Source organism: Puma concolor, chromosome B4 (assembly GCF_028749965.1).
Source record: "Puma concolor isolate L17-30 chromosome B4, mPumCon1.1.hap2, whole genome shotgun sequence".
NCBI lineage: Eukaryota > Metazoa > Chordata > Mammalia > Carnivora > Felidae > Puma > Puma concolor.
Genome location: NC_141673.1, coordinates 117,442,779 through 117,458,527, shown reverse-complemented (window position 1 = coordinate 117,458,527; position 15,749 = coordinate 117,442,779). Strand labels below are relative to the sequence as shown.

The window sequence follows — 15,749 nt, the reverse complement described above, 5'->3', positions numbered from 1 at the left end:
ACAAATTATAGTATTTCCATACAATGGAATATCACTCAGCAATGAAAAGGGATGAATTACTAATCTATGAAACAACCTTGGTGAATCTCAAACTCATGCTGGGTGAAATAAACTAACCCCTTCCCCCAAAGAAAACTGGGAACAATGTATAATTTCATTTATATAAAGTGCTAGATGATTTAAACTAATCTATAGTTTCGGAATGTAGATCTGTGGTTGCCTAAGGCCAGGAGTAGAAGGATAGATTACTAAAAGCATGGGCAGATTTTTTGAGGAGATGGTAATATGCATTATGTTGATTGTGATGATGATTTCATATGTGTATATGTATGTTAAAACAGATCTAACTGTACCTTTTAAATATATGCAGCTTATCTATTTCAATTATATCCAAATAATATGTAAAAGGAAAACTGCAGAAAGGGGGGAAAAAGTAACCTAATACAAAAAGTAATTGATTTAAATTGAACTTAAATTTAAATTATATCCAAAATTTTAATTAACTTCTATTTAGTTAAAAGCATATTTTAATACAACATTCAGATCTTCTAAAACAGTTTTTCGTATTTCTACTGGTAAAGCACCAAGAAATTGTGCTATTCATTACGAAATGTCGCACCTTCTGCAGGAACAGCATGTAATACTAATAAATGTAATTCTTGTCATAAAAGCTAAGAATGAATTTCATGACAAATTCACTCTATTAAAGTGTAAATAACATAATACGCATCCACAAGTACGAAAGATATTAAAAGTAGTATGATCCTCTGCTTTGGAATCTAGGGTTAATATGCATTTGTCATTTCAACAATTTAGTTGTTGTCTGCTGGCGTTCCTTTGGCAAATAGTAAGCTTCGTAAGAATGTACTGCTGAAAATCAAAACTGAGAATTTTATGTGCATTAATTTGTTTCTGGTGAACTGAGAAAAGGTTACCTTTGTTCAACTGTCACGGCAGAACACTCTGAAAATGTAGAACATTCAGTGTTAAGGGTCACTGCCCTGACACATGGAGTCCCCTTGGGAGGGTTAAAAGTATTATTTAGAACTACCTCAAGTGAACAAGACATTTATGACACTGCCAAACACAGTTAAAAGTGAATGTACCTACAAAGTGTTTGCTTATCACCATCACCCCAAATTATCCAAGCCTGATGTAATTTTACTGTTGAAGAGTTTTGTTGCTAATTGCAGTGAGGGATCATGGGAAATCTCACAAACTCATTAACGGTGAGGAATCCTGCAGAAGGGATCTGGAAGTTCTTAAGGGCAGAGAATTCAAAGGGAAAGATGGACACATTAACTATAATGCAGGCCACCACCTCACCATCGCTCACTTGTCAGAGTACTCACTGTGTTCGCCGTCAGACAAACATCAAACACATACGAGACAAACTCCACCTTCTTCCCCTGCTTCCCACAAAATTCCCAAATAACTGCCATAATGAGATAAGAAAAAAAAACTTTTTTGAATTGGTACCCTAGTTTACATATATATATATTAGAAATCTCAACTGAGGTTTTCTATAGACAAAGAAGTGTTACAGAACATGAGTCCTTTGAAACCTATGAAAACACATAACTGTGATATATGCCTTCACGAGAAACCACAAAGTGATTAACAGGTGTGGTTGACTGTGAGTGCCCAAAATTCCAGACTGTAAAGACTTGGGAATTCATCAAGAATTTGACATTTACTGCAATACTTTTTGTTAACTGCTTTATTTTAATTTACTGAGACAGCCTTTTGAAAGCCTGGTTATATTAATAGTCATTTAAATTTGTTGATGATAACCTAGAGCCTTAAAACAGTGTTGGTGCTGCTCACTGAGAATGAAATTTCCCACAGAGAAGCAAGACAGCAGAAAACAGGTCTCGGCCACCACTTTCTTTAAAAGCAACTTTCAATGTTTAATGTGGCAACACAGATATTTTTTAAAGATCGTATAATTTGTTCTGCCATTTTAGCCCAAGAGTGATAGTGCTTACCTCATTTAGCATCCTTTTAAATAATTTTTTTAATTGCAATAATTACAGATTCACAATAAGTTGCAAAAATAGTACAGAGCAGATTCTGTGTAACTTTCATTCAACTTTCTCCAATGAAGTGTTCATCTTCCATAACTGTAGCGCAGTCAAGACCAGAAAATGGACCTCAGCAAACCACAGTGAGCTAAACTACCAAGTATTTCTTTTTAACACTCAAAAACCTGAAGTATGCTCGACGGAAAAGTTCACATGTAAGCTTAACGAATTTCCACAGAATGAAAATACCCAGGTAAGAAGCACCCACCAGGGAACAGAAGATTTCCAGCACTGCACACTCACCCTTCCCATCCACCTCCTCAAGACATCTAACAGCGCACATTAGCATTGCTTTTATTGTATTTATACAAACGGAGTTATATTGCATATTCTCTTTTGTGTCTGCCTTTCACTGGACACGTTTGGTGGACTCATTCCCAATGCTGCGCGGAGCAGCAGATTGGGCATTACAGTCTTCTGTCGTGTGAACATGCCATCATGTCCCTTATCCGATCTACCACTGATGGGCATTTGGGTCCTTTCCAGTTTGGGGCTCTTAGGAATAATGTTTCCAAAACCATCCGAGTGCACGTTGTGTGCATCTCTGTTGGCTGTGTACTAGGAGTGGAATCGCGAGGTCATGGGGTATGTATTTGCTCAGCTCTAGTAGATAGTATCACTTAGTTTTCCAAAGTGGATGAATTAATTTGCACTCCCACCAACACCAGCAATGTGTGAGAGTTCCAATGCTCTACATCTTTTTCAACCTACCCATTCTGGTGGATATTTAGTACATTTGGGGGAAAAGATTTATAGAGTTAAACATCGAACAGAATACTGGTGGAATAATCAGAGCAATAATTTTTCTCCAAATACTCAAGACTCTACCTAGAATATTTGACAAAGCAAAACAATCTGAAATTCCAAACTTGTTCTTAAAATATATTCTTCTTTAATTAATTAAATCATCCCGAGCTGATGCTATGGCTGTTATTTTCCAAAAATGTTTGGTATTATGAGTCACTTGGGATATATAAATACAGACTTCAGGCATTCTGTCAGATTTCCTGAAGGAGGATTTCTTTGGAAAGGCCTTGGAATCTTTTCATATGAAGCCCAAGAGATTTTTATTATCAGCCAAGTCTGGAAAACACTGCTCCATGGGAATCTTCTGACATTAACACCTGTTTAAAAGTGAATCTGAGTGGAAAATTACTACTTTGGGGATTTCTTTGGAGAGTTCCAGCCCCAGAACCTTCTGGATGTTCTCAATTTCTGCAACAACTTTAGAGGCAGATATTATTTGAATTGTTGGATAAATTGAGGCCAAAGTACATTGCCCCAGGTCCTTGAGTAACACCAAAATTATCATAAAGCCCTATGTGTGATCAACAGCCTTATTGGTATTTAGCATCTTCCAAATACGTGGATTTTTATTATTAACTGTGCTGCAATAAAGAGAATCGGTAGTTGGAAAAGACTGTGTAGTATCGTATATGGGAGGAAGACCGTGAAGACTGGAATCAGAAAACCTGGTTTCGAGTGCGGGTACAACTACTGTGTGTGGAACTCTGAGCAGGTAACGGATCCTTGCTCCCTCTTTCCTCCTCTGTGGCATGCAGATGTCGCCCCGTTGTTGGGACATTGAAATAAAGTCAGACAATTAAAGATGAATACACAGTAGGAAGTTAATACATGCGTTTTTTCCCCCCTTTGTAATCTGTTTTTCCATCCTCTAGGTTCTTTGTAACTGGTCACCTGTAAGACTGGCCAATAGTTTTGTAAAATTTTCTAATTACCTGTATATTGCAGTTCAGCTTTGTAAGAGAAGTGAATAATTCAAGTTAAAAAAGAGAGAGAGAGAGAGAGAGAGAGAGAAACACAATTTAATTCCACATTTCCACATTTTCCTTTACTTTCATCTCTGTTGGTGGAAACCAGCGGTCCTATAACGTATGGCTGAAAACGATTACAAACAATAATTTGGAAAAATGCAGTAAGAAGGAGTAACTTGAGGTAATAGAAAACTATAATTTTAAAATAAAGCCCAACTCTTCTCAAACTAGAGAACATTGCTCATTGCTAAGGGCACTATACAAACAGTTGTTTTTGTTTTGTTTTGTTGTTAACAGTACTAAAACCACTTGAAAAAGCCAACATTTCAATTTCGTCTTTTAGAAGGCTTTCTAACATCAACATATTAAGCACTCAAATGGCATTTATTCTGGAGATCAAAATGCTTCCAGCATCGCATTTCACTTGTAAGAAAGCCTATGAAAACCTCTTTTATAAAAATAGGTCTAATTCTGTATACTGAAAAGAAGCCTACCATATTTGGATTATATGGCCATGAAAGGCCCATTTAACACAATCTGCCAATTACTACATATAAAAAGTAATTAAGAAAGGCTTATATTAGAAGAGGTCTCCTTCAGCTCTCTGTGGTTTGGTCCTTCTGATCTTAAACCTGGTGAAAAACTCTGGAAAATATTAGCACTTATTTTAGGAAGTAGAATAGACTTTTACATAGAAGAAAATTTGTAAATAATAGTGTCATATGTGTATTAAAATTCACCATAAAAACTGAGAGTAGAGGGGCGCCTGGGTGGCTCAGTTGCTTGAGTGTCCAATTCTTGGTTTTGGCTCACGTCATTATCTCACGGTTCATGAGATCGAGCCCCGTGTGGGACTCCGTGCTGACAGCACGGAGCCCGCTTGGGATCCTCTCTCTCCCTTTTTCTCCTCCTTTCTCTCTCTCTCTCAGAATAAATAAATAAGCTTAAAAAAGAAATATTAAAGAAAAAAAATAAGAATAGAGAAGAAGTTGTAAATTAACAAATACCCTGCCAATGATGTCTACACTCTGGGGCAATCCCTGAACTCCTGTGCCTCAGTTTCCTCCACTGTAAAATGTGGAGAATGTCGCTGCATACTTGCTAGGTCTGCTTTGAGTCCAGATGCTGACCGCTTAGAACCATGCTGGGTGCCACCCATGCCACCTAAGTGCCCAGTCATCATCAGTGCAGCGGTTAGCAGCATTGGGGAGCAGGGAACTTACGGGGCACTGTCACACCGTAGTGTTGTGTGTCACTGATGAGCAGTTTTCGTTTCAGTTCATTCAAACCTACTCCTACGGGACCTGAAAAATAGGATAATATACATGATTACAGAAAACACTGTTTAAGCAGGTCTATCACTGAACATGAGTCCGTGACTGACAGACTGAGAACACGTATCGAACTTTGCATCCCGAATAAAGAGATTATCTCTAGTCAAGTTGTACATAAGAAAAAGCTACTAGTTCATTTGCTGCTTTTTTACTTTGAAAATTTAAACCCCTACCTTTCCAATAAAAAGATCAGAACTAATTTGTTTTAAAGGAAACATACCCAAGAGCTTGAGTAGATCACCAAGAGATGATATCCAGAAGAGTCTAAAATATATGCCTGCCTGAGAAAGTGGACGTGTGCACTCCAGGCACCAATCATTTCAATACGGAATGTTTTTAGAGCTTAATAAAATAACATCTTGGAACATTAATTTTATTGTAGCTACAACTCTAATGATGCACTTTATTTTTTTTATACTTACGCATTTATTATTTTGGGAGAGAGTGCTCACGTGAGCAGGGGAGAGGCAGAGAGAAAGAGAGAGGAACAGGGAGAATCTCAAGCAGGCTCCATGTCCCGCACAGAGCCCAACTCAGGGCTCGATCCAACAACTGCGAGATCGTGACCCGAGCCAAAATTAAGAGCGGAACCCTTAACCAACGGAGCCACCCAGGCACCTCTAATGATGCATTTCTTTTTTTTTTTTTTTTTAATTTTTTTTTTCAACGTTTATTTATTTTTGGGGGGACAGAGACAGAGCATGAACAGGGGAGGGGCAGAGAGAGAGGGAGACACAGAATCGGAAATAGGCTCCAGGCTCTGAGCCATCAGCCCAGAGCCTGACGCGGGGCTCGAACTCCCGGACCTCGAGATCGTGACCTGGCTGAAGTCGGACGCTTAACCGACTGCGCCACCCAGGCGCCCCTCTAATGATGCATTTCAAATGTGCAAAGCCATCAGCCACATTTACATCGCTCGAGATAATCTTCTCACGCTATGTTTTCAGTTGGTCCTTAAGCATTTGAAAACTTGTACTAGCCTCGCATGCTTAAATCCACCAGTGCATGCATAGTAAACACCACAATGGACAGGGAGCGGATAGTAAATACTGTGGAGCATAAAAGTGACTTCCGCCTTCAAAGAAAGTAATTAGGTTGAGAGAGTCACACAAAATGATTAAGAGACGGAGCAAAACACACAGCAGTTTCAAACAGGAATCTGAACACAAGTTAGAAGGCCACAAGCCCCCAACGACGAGTGCCTCGCAGTCTGCCATCAGGCTCCATTCAGTGATGGTGTTTGCGCTGGACACAACACAGGCTGCGGGCCCAGACGGACCCGACTCAGGTTCCCTTTTTCACTATTCCTCCCCTGCTGATACTGGGTGAATACGTGTGCCCCTTCAACTTCACGTGTTGGACTCCTAAAGCCCAAGGTGTTAAAGAGGTGAGGATTTTAGGAGGTGCTAAGGTCAGGAGAGTGGAGCCCAGGAAGGGATTAGCACTCTTACAAAAGAGACTCCACAGAGCTCCCTCCCCTCCAGCACGTGAGGACGCAGCCAGATGCGTGTGACCGGGAAGAGGGCCCTCACCACGCAGTGCCGGCACCCTGGATCTCCAACTCACAGCCTCCAGAACCGTAAGAAGTCAATTCCTGTTATTCGTGGGCCACCCAGTCTGTGGCGGGTTATTACCATGGCCTGAGAGGACATCATCTCTGCGGCTTAGTCTTTGAGCCTTGATTAGACTTCATGCTACTGAAAGTTATCCTACTCCCCTTTTGGAGGAATTAAGTGAGTAACTTCTGTATAGCACCTGGCACACAATCCAGGGACCCGTGTTCATTCCCTCACCCACTTCCTCTCCTGAGCTTTGAAAAGAACAAGGTTTTATGCCGGACAATGAAGGACATACAGGTGGACACAGAAGAGCACTGTGCACATCCTGGGTGGAGGGAAAAGTGCGAACGAAGAGGAAGAGGCCAGACCTGGGGGCTGTGCCTTCCTTGGTCTACCACTACTTTGCAGGGCCCTCGCCTCGATCAGGAGACCTGTCCCCCTGTGTTCACTCATCAGCACCTTCTGTCTTTCCAGGAACTGCTGTCAAGTCCCAATTCCCTGGCACTCAGCTCTCCCTTTTTATAATAAATACTCTGTAACATCCCATTTATACCGTGAAATGGAATTCAGAACTAATGTAACTTACTGGTACATATAATTCTTCCCTCCAAGTTAATCAAATGGACTAACTGGGGCACCTGTGTGGCTCAGTGGTTTGAGCATCTGACTCTTGATTTTGGCTCAGGTCATGATCTCAAGGTTCGTGAGCTTGAGCCCAGAGTTGGGCTCTGTGCTGACAGCACGGAGCCTGCTTGGGATTCTCTCTCTCCCTCTCTCTCTCTCTGCCCCTCCCCTACTTGTGTGAGTGCTTTCTCTCTCTCAAAATAATAACCTTTAAAAAGAGTACTTACAATAAAAAAAATTTGTGTTTCAATATGTAAATGCTTAGACATGACTGGAAAACCTATTAAACTCAGATGCTTGTACTTACCAATAATAAGGTTGGATTTAAGAGTAATAAGATAAGGAACCATTCTGTACAGGAAAGTACAGGAAACTGGAAGCCCAAAGGTGCAGGAAAACAGGAGAATAAAGACAAGAAACTGGATAGAAAGGACAGGTGAAACTCTTTGGAATATGGTAAGGAACGGGGTAACAGCCTTAACTGAACTAGAGATAATTTGTCAAGACTATCAAAGTGCAGAAAACGGTACTTTTGCAAATGATCTTCACTTTACATATAAGTGTAGTGTAAAAGTAATTCCCTGTGGGATGGGACAGTGCTTCACTGTCTCAGAAGGCAGACCTCTTGAAACTCGACCATATGTTCTGATCTATTCAGTGCCTGAATGTCTACTATAACATTGGAGAGAGGCACGTGGGATGCAGGTCAGACCTGAGTTCTGTAGAAATGTCACGTCTACATTCCTGGCCCCCTAGCCATTCTGACTTTATTTATTTATTTTTTTTTTAAATTTTTTTTTTTTTAACGTTTATTTATTTTTTTGGGACAGAGAGAGACAGAGCATGAACGGGGGAGGGGCAGAGAGGGAGGGAGACACAGAATCGGAAACAGGCTCCAGGCTCCGAGCCATCAGCCCAGAGCCCGACGCGGGGCTCGAACTCACGGACCGCGAGATCGTGACCTGGCCCCTGACATTTACTGCTTTTTAAAGTCAGAATGGCTTGGGGCACCTGGGTGGCGCAGTCTTGGGAAACCTTGGCATCCACATGAACCCCTGTCAAAAGACCAGCATCTAACATCCCTGACTCCGCGTCTAGAGCGATCTTCTTCTCTGTTCCACTTCGACCCTTTACTGGAAAGACCTCGACTCTGCCATCACTATTCACTCTTCATCACTATATTTCACTACTGAAATACTAAATTCACACTTTTCCAATAGGACTCCGATCTCGGATCCCTTGGGATCTCTCCCTCGGTTATCCTGCCACACCTACGGTCATGGGGACCTCTAATTACATTTCTTTCCTTTTTATCCAGCAGCCCTTCATGGCTTCACTTCCATGGGCCTCATGTCTTCTATTATACACTGTCCTTCTATCAAATCTCTTATACACTGTCCTTCTATCGCACTTCCCAAGGAGACCTCCAGTCTCAGACCAAACCAGCGGCCCCTCCACGCATCCACACTTAGGCAACGAGTACTGAAAACCCACACCGTCCTGGAGCAGTCATGCTGTCCACTCCTGCTCTCCGCACACAAACTAAGACTTCCATTATTCTGTGTTCTCCTACCCACCGTATTTCTTACACCCCCACAATGGTCACTGCAATCCTCCGTTCTCTGTGGTCACACGTGGGAGCCTCCTGCTCTCCCATATGCTCCCTATCATCAAATAATCGCCAAAGGCTGTCAATTTACCTCCCAACTAGCCTTCAGAGCCACAATCTGAATTTCCACTGCTGTCACACTAGTCCAGGGTACCACCACGTTCACCTCCTCTTCTGGACCAGCCTCCTCGGCTGCCCCACCCCTGCTCATCAGCCACTCTAACCCACCGTCGCCAGCAGCCAGAGGTCCTTCCAAGGAGCTATTCTGATCCTGTCTCTCCCTTAACATTCTTAGAAATGTAGTTTCCAGTGGCTCTTCTGAAAAAGATTAAAACCTTCACATGGGTTACAAGACTCCACATTGACCTGGTCCCCACCTCCTCCTTCTGTCTCAAAGCATCTGTTCAACCCCCTCCTTCATCTGGAGTCCCAGGGAGTTCTGATATGTCAGAGCTTGGCTCAAACAGATCTATCTCAAGCAAGTCTGCAAGTCTGTCCTGACCCTTTCGACCATGTTTGTCATTTTTAACTCTTCAGAACATCCTGTATACCTTCCTACTACTTAAACGTCATAATTCAACAACTGGGTAATACATTGCTTCATGACCTGTCTATCCCACCAGACAGATTCCATGAGAGCAGGAATCCTATTGGGTCACTTGCCTTCCCCAAAAGCATTAAAATCTCAATAAAAATCTGTGGAGCGAATGCAACTTCTAGTGACACCCTCATCACCTTAAGCTCACTGGAAGACCTCATCTACTCTGGGAACACAGAAGCCAACAAGTGGATATGTCTTTGAAGCCCTTTCTATAAACGTATATGTCTAAATCCATCTAGACCTTCACCCTCTGAACAGTCACACACTCCTACACCTGCTCTTTCTGAATCTTCACCTCTTGTGGCTCCATCAACACTTAAAACTAGTAAATTCTCTCCTACCTTAAAACAACAACAAACTTCCCCTAACCTTAAGCTGTCCCTCTGCCACTGCTCGGTCCTGTCTCTGCCACCCTGGCTTAGGCTCCTGTCATGTGTCACCCGCATCTCTCACTCTCCCTCCAGTGCATACAGAATCAAATATCAATTCCTTGACAAGTTTACTTTTTTTTTTTTTAATGTTTATTTATTTTTGAGAGAGACAGAGACAGAATGTGAGTGAGTTAGGGGCAGAGAGAGAGGGAGACCATCTGAAGCAGGCTCCAGGCTTTGCACTGTCAGCACAGAGCCCTATGTGGGGCTCAAACTCACGAACCATGAGATCATGACCTGAGCCGAAGTCGGAGGCTCAACCGACTGAGCCACCCAGGCGCCCCCTTGACAAGTTTATATATAGACTGCATGTTGTGAGCTATATTTCTATTTCTAATTTTCATTCATTTTTTAATGTTTATTTTTTAATGTTTATTTATATTTTAATGTTTATTTTTTTTTAGAGACAGAGACAGAGAGAATGAGCAGGGGAGGGGTAGAGAGAGGGGGAGACAAAGAATCTGAAGCAGACTCCAGGCTCTGAGCTCTCAGCACAGAACCCAACATGGGGCTCGAACTCAAGGAACTGTGAGATCACGACCTGAGCCGAAGTCAGAGGCTTAACGGACTGAGCCACCCAGGCACCCGTTTATTTACTTTTGAGAGAGACAAAGCATGAGCTGAGCAGAGGAGGGGCAGGGAGACAGACAGGGAAACACAGAATCCGAAGCAGGCTCCAGGCTCTAAGCTGTCAGCACAGAGCCAGATATGGGGCTCAATCCCTTGAACTGAGATCATGACTTCAGCCAAAGTTGGATGCTCAACCGACTGCGCCACCCAGGGACCCCTAATTTTCATTCTTGATACTCCTTCCTAGGTACACTCCAGCTACATGAGGTCCCCCTGCTTCCGGAAATATGGCAGGTTCTCTTTTGTGTTGTTGGATCCTCATGGCATGCTGCTTGCTTTTGCAAGGACACTCCTGCCCTCTTCATGTGCTAATTCTTGCTTGTTGTTTCAGCTTAGATACACTTTAGGGAAATCTTCCCTAACACTTTAAATTTGGGTTCGGTACCAAGTTCATGTGTTCTCTGTACTTGAAATTCAAGAGACTAATCACCCAGTACTCTGTCTTTTAGCTGTCTTGATCCTCTAACGGACCGTGAGCTCTGTGAAAACAGGGGCGTTATCTACTTGCTCATCAGCTAGCAAACTGTAGGCACTCATTAGTTTGCTGTATTCATTTAAATTCTACTCAGTAATTATGCTGTCCTGGAGGTATGACCATTTGCTGAATGAACCAAAGGAATGGGAGCTAAAGGTAAAAGCATCTGTTCCCAGAATGCTTCGATATGATGGTGAGGTAACATGCTCATGGTCCCTAAGGGGAATTGGTTGGTGAAGATCACATTTGAACTTGGCTCTTTGGATCTAAAAATAAAGAGAAGCAGAGGGGAAGGTGATGACTTCAGCTCTGGACCTGTGAGTTTCAGGAAAGGAAATCGATCTACCTTATCACTATCAGACAAGGACTGACTGTGGTGTAACAGAGAGGTCAGAGAGGTCGTGACCACAGGCACGACAAGAGAGAACCTGGGACTGTGAGAAGAAATGAGATCTCCGAGGGAGAGGAGGACAGGGATAGCATTACTGACTGCGGTATGCTGGGCACCATTTGGGGTGTATGTATTTTACCCACTCTGAAGGTACCAACAATAAAGTGCTAAAACTTACTCTTTACTAGAAAACAGAAAAAGAAGAACAAGGGGTGTTACAAATGGAGCTGTGTTCCCTGTACAAACGAAGCCAACTCAGTTATATATGCGCAAAGAAAAAGACAGAAGCGAATAAAACACTAAAATTTAAATAGCACATCCTGGCCTGCCCTGCCCACCCCCGACTCCACACCCAGGGCTAAAAGGGTGATAAGAATTTACGTTTTTTTCAGCAGGTCTCAGCTCTGGAGTGCTTCCCAGAGTGTAAGATACTTTGCTGAGTGAGAGTCTAGCTTTTTTTGTCCTCTTCTATCACCCTTGCCAAAACCCACAATGATTTATTTTAACTCTGGAGGAAAAAACTAGATGTGTCTGATTTAGTGGGCAAAAGTATGCTGCCTCTAATACAATGCCCTTACATTGTGCCTATATTCAGTTTTACCCCTTATACAATCTCTTCACAGCGAGATGGAGTATCACTCCACTCATGGAGTGTGCAGTGGCAGATATCTTACTTGAAACATGTTCCCTAGATTTGAGGTCATCATCTTCCAAGGTGGGAGTTTCCTTACAAAAAAGGCTAAAGTAGGGATACAGTTTCCATCATTCTGACAACAAAACTGCTCCCAGGGCCTCCAAACAGCATTCTCCCTGACAGGCTCTTGGATCACCTCTGCTATCCACATTGGTGAAGTTCTGGAATTTCTCTTATTAGCTCTTAACCTTAAGATCACCACCTAGATCCACACCCCTAGCCGTAAGTTCACAGCATTTTCAGTGGCTGCTTTGTATTCAGGATGCAATAGCTACTTATACTGTAGGCCGCTTTAGGGATGCAAACTGTGTTAGGTTCATTCTGCAGTGGGACAGATTCACTGCTCCTTTGATACAAAAATTTTTAACACACTTGGTGAAATACAGTTATACATACATACACAAATTGGTTATACTATAGTTTGTTTCAGTTGTGCTTGTTAATGCTTAAAGAGAAACAGAGAAGATAATCTAAACAGCACGTATTTAAATACAGACAACAGGCTTTGGAAACATAGTAATTATGATGTGACATATCAAGGTTTTTCTATGTAGCAGGCATGTGCTACATGGTTAACATACACCATTACTAATTCTCAAAAGCTCCCTGTGAGAAAGGTATTATTATCTTCACCTTACAGACAAGAAAATGGACGAGAGGTTAAGGAATTTTCCTAAGGTCACACACAGCTGGAGTGCTCTTCAAATGGTATTTGAAAGCCTGTCCAGGGGCGCCTGGGTGGCTCAGTCGGTTGAGCGTCTGACTTTGGCTCGGGTCATGATCTTCCAGCTCATGAGTTCAAGCCCCGCATCTGGCTCTGTGCTGACAGCTCAGAGCCTGGAGCCTGCTTCGGATTCTGTGTCTCCCTCTCTTTGCCCCTTCCCCACTCATGCTCTGTCTCTATCTCTCAAAAATGAATAAACAAACAAACAAAAAAGCCTGTCGTCCGTTGCACTCAAAAAGTCTTCATTCTTTCCATCCTGCCTATCATCTTATCAAAAGAATGCCAATAAAATACAAACCCAAATAGCCAGTGATCCACTCTCTGATTATGGCTGTGATCCATAGCTTCAGAGTCTCTGACCCTATTCTCAGCTGCCCCACACCTTGGATAGTGATGACTATCCTGACTATCTGACTCTCAGGAATACTGTATTCCAGAGACCCTGGCTACAAAAAGTGGAAGTCAGATTTGATCTCCAAACTCACTCTGTGCAGAACGTCTGAAAAGTCTATATTAAGCTTAATGACGGCAGTGGATGTGCTAGGCCTGGGTGACGTACACAGGGCATGTGTGTTAGCATTCTAGATCCAGGACTAAGGAAATATAGCGATGATATGGAAGTAGTAAGTAAAACCCCAAAAACAGTCTAAAAAATCATCTTGGAGTTCATTAATTTGGAATTCAGGTAGTGAACTAAAATTGATGTGCCACTAGCTTGGAAAGAACGTAGAAGAATGTTTCTATTCAAACCAAAACATGTAAATAAGTATCTGTTTCATTTCATTTTAATTCCACAGGAATTTACAAAATCAACTCGGCAAATTCAGGAAAGAAAGAATAAAGCCACTGATTCCCATTAGTTGATGTTCTTGTAAAAACTGTGTCAACTGGAAAATTGAAATAATTAGGAAGGCACATTGTTTTTAATTACTTTCATACATTTAATTGGTAACTCCTTCCTGAAAGTAGGCAAATGAGTTGTGTGTGATTTTATATAAAGGGTCATTCATTTCAGCCAAAGAAATACAGCCCATTTAGGGTGTCAATAATGATGCTAGTAAAGTTGCTGTTTAAAATGCTACACGTAAGGAAATATTCATGTTAAAGTAAATGCAAGAATACCTTTATTTTTATCTTAAAAAGCAGATCTTTAAAAATCTACATGCAAATTCTCAGCCTGTGTTTATGCAGGAGAATTTAGACATATACACAACACCTTTGCCCCAAATGACTTCTATGTGTGTTGACATTATTGACCCATTAGCCATGTAATTATAAGAGGTTGAATGTTTCCATCGTTCTATTTTCAGATTTTCTTCTTTTTATTCTATGGATGTGTGTAAGGTTCATGGTTTGTAACAAATCTTTATGTATGGAAAACAAGAAAGATGTTATTTATTAGAACGGTAGCTAACACTACTTTTAAAATTAATTCATAGTTGATGGACAGCACTTTTTCATTCTATAAACATGGCCCCCCAAAAAGACCTCCTTTCTGAATCTGAAACAGAAATACACAATTAAAAATCAAAAAAAGGCTGGGCACTTGGGTGGCTCAGTTGGTTGAGTGTCTGACTCAATTTTGGCTTAGGTCATGACTCCCAGAGTTGTGGGATCAGGACCCACATTGGGCTCCGTGCTGACCATGGAGCCTGCTTGAAATATTCTCTTTCTGCCCTTCCCCTGCTCATGCTCTTTCTAATTAAAAACAAATCAAAAAGGCTAAATGAGTGGAGAAAGCATTGAGGAAATAAAACCAGGGCCTGCAGCAGCACTTTGAAACCGTAGGTACACTGAAAGAATGCTCTAAAATATGGGTGTGGTGTTCTATACTAAAAAACAAAAACAAAAAACTACGGACACTCTGTGGTATTGTCCTCATTTCTATGTTAGTGCAGATCCTGAGTAAAGGAATATCTACTAGAACAATAATGTATTACTATTGTGAAAATTATTTAATTGAAATCCATGAAATGTGATGTTTTTAAAAAGACACTTAAGGGGTGCCTGGGTGGCGCAGTCGGTTAAGCGTCCGACTTCAGCCAGGTCACGATCTCACGGTCCGTGAGTTCGAGCCCCGCGTCAGGCTCTGGGCTGATGGCTCGGAGCCTGGAGCCTGTTTCTGATTCTGTGTCTCCCTCTCTCTCTGCCCCTCCCCCGTTCATGCTCTGTCTTTGTCTGTCCCATAAATAAATAAAAACGTTGAAAAAAAAGACACTTAAGTAGTAAGTGGACTTTTGTAAATGTCCAGCATAGAATTTTAGTTGTAGTTCTTCTAAAGGCTGATGAACATCAAAATGAATTTAATAATGTGAATCTCGATGAGCAGTACCTTACGCATGAAAGGATAATTGTGCTCAAGATCACAGTGTTACTAATCTGTTAGGAAAGAAACTTCTGAGAAAGAAAGAGATACAGATAGATGAGATTGGCTAAATTAGTTTTAACATACCTTATATTCATGTAACAGTCATAACACATTTAAAAAATCCATTCTTAGGGCACATGGGTTGCTCAATTGGTTAAGTGTCTGACTGTTGGTTTCAGCTCAGGTCATGATCTCAGAGTTCATGAGTTTGAGCCCCATGTCAAGCTCTGTGCTGGCAGCGTGGAGCCTGCTTGAGATTCTCTCTCTCTCCCTCTCTTTCTGCCCCTCCCATGCTCACATACTCTCTCAAAATAAATAAATAAACTTTAAAAAAATTAAAAAATAAAAAATCTATTCTTATTTGGACTTCTGTCCAGTATTAAATTACATATTGGAGAGAAATCTGTTGCTCTGATCAAGTTCTCTTCACTTTTGCTAATGATCTTGACA

General features: G+C 41.6%; 1 protein-coding gene across 6 annotated transcripts in view; it reads right to left on the bottom strand.

The window, feature by feature from the left end:
- The window catches only part of MPP7 (MAGUK p55 scaffold protein 7), a 293,878-nt gene that overhangs the window by 14,462 nt on the left and 263,667 nt on the right, over nt 1-15,749 (bottom strand). For 5 of the 6 annotated variants that reach the window (XM_086714674.1, XM_086714677.1, XM_086714676.1 and 2 more), the window contains one exon: nt 5,083-5,163. The exons of the other annotated variant lie outside the window; for it this stretch is intronic. In XM_086714674.1, the coding sequence (XP_086570800.1) occupies nt 5,083-5,163 (81 nt within the window). The remainder of the gene's footprint in view (nt 1-5,082; nt 5,164-15,749) is intronic. 6 annotated transcript variants of the gene reach the window in all.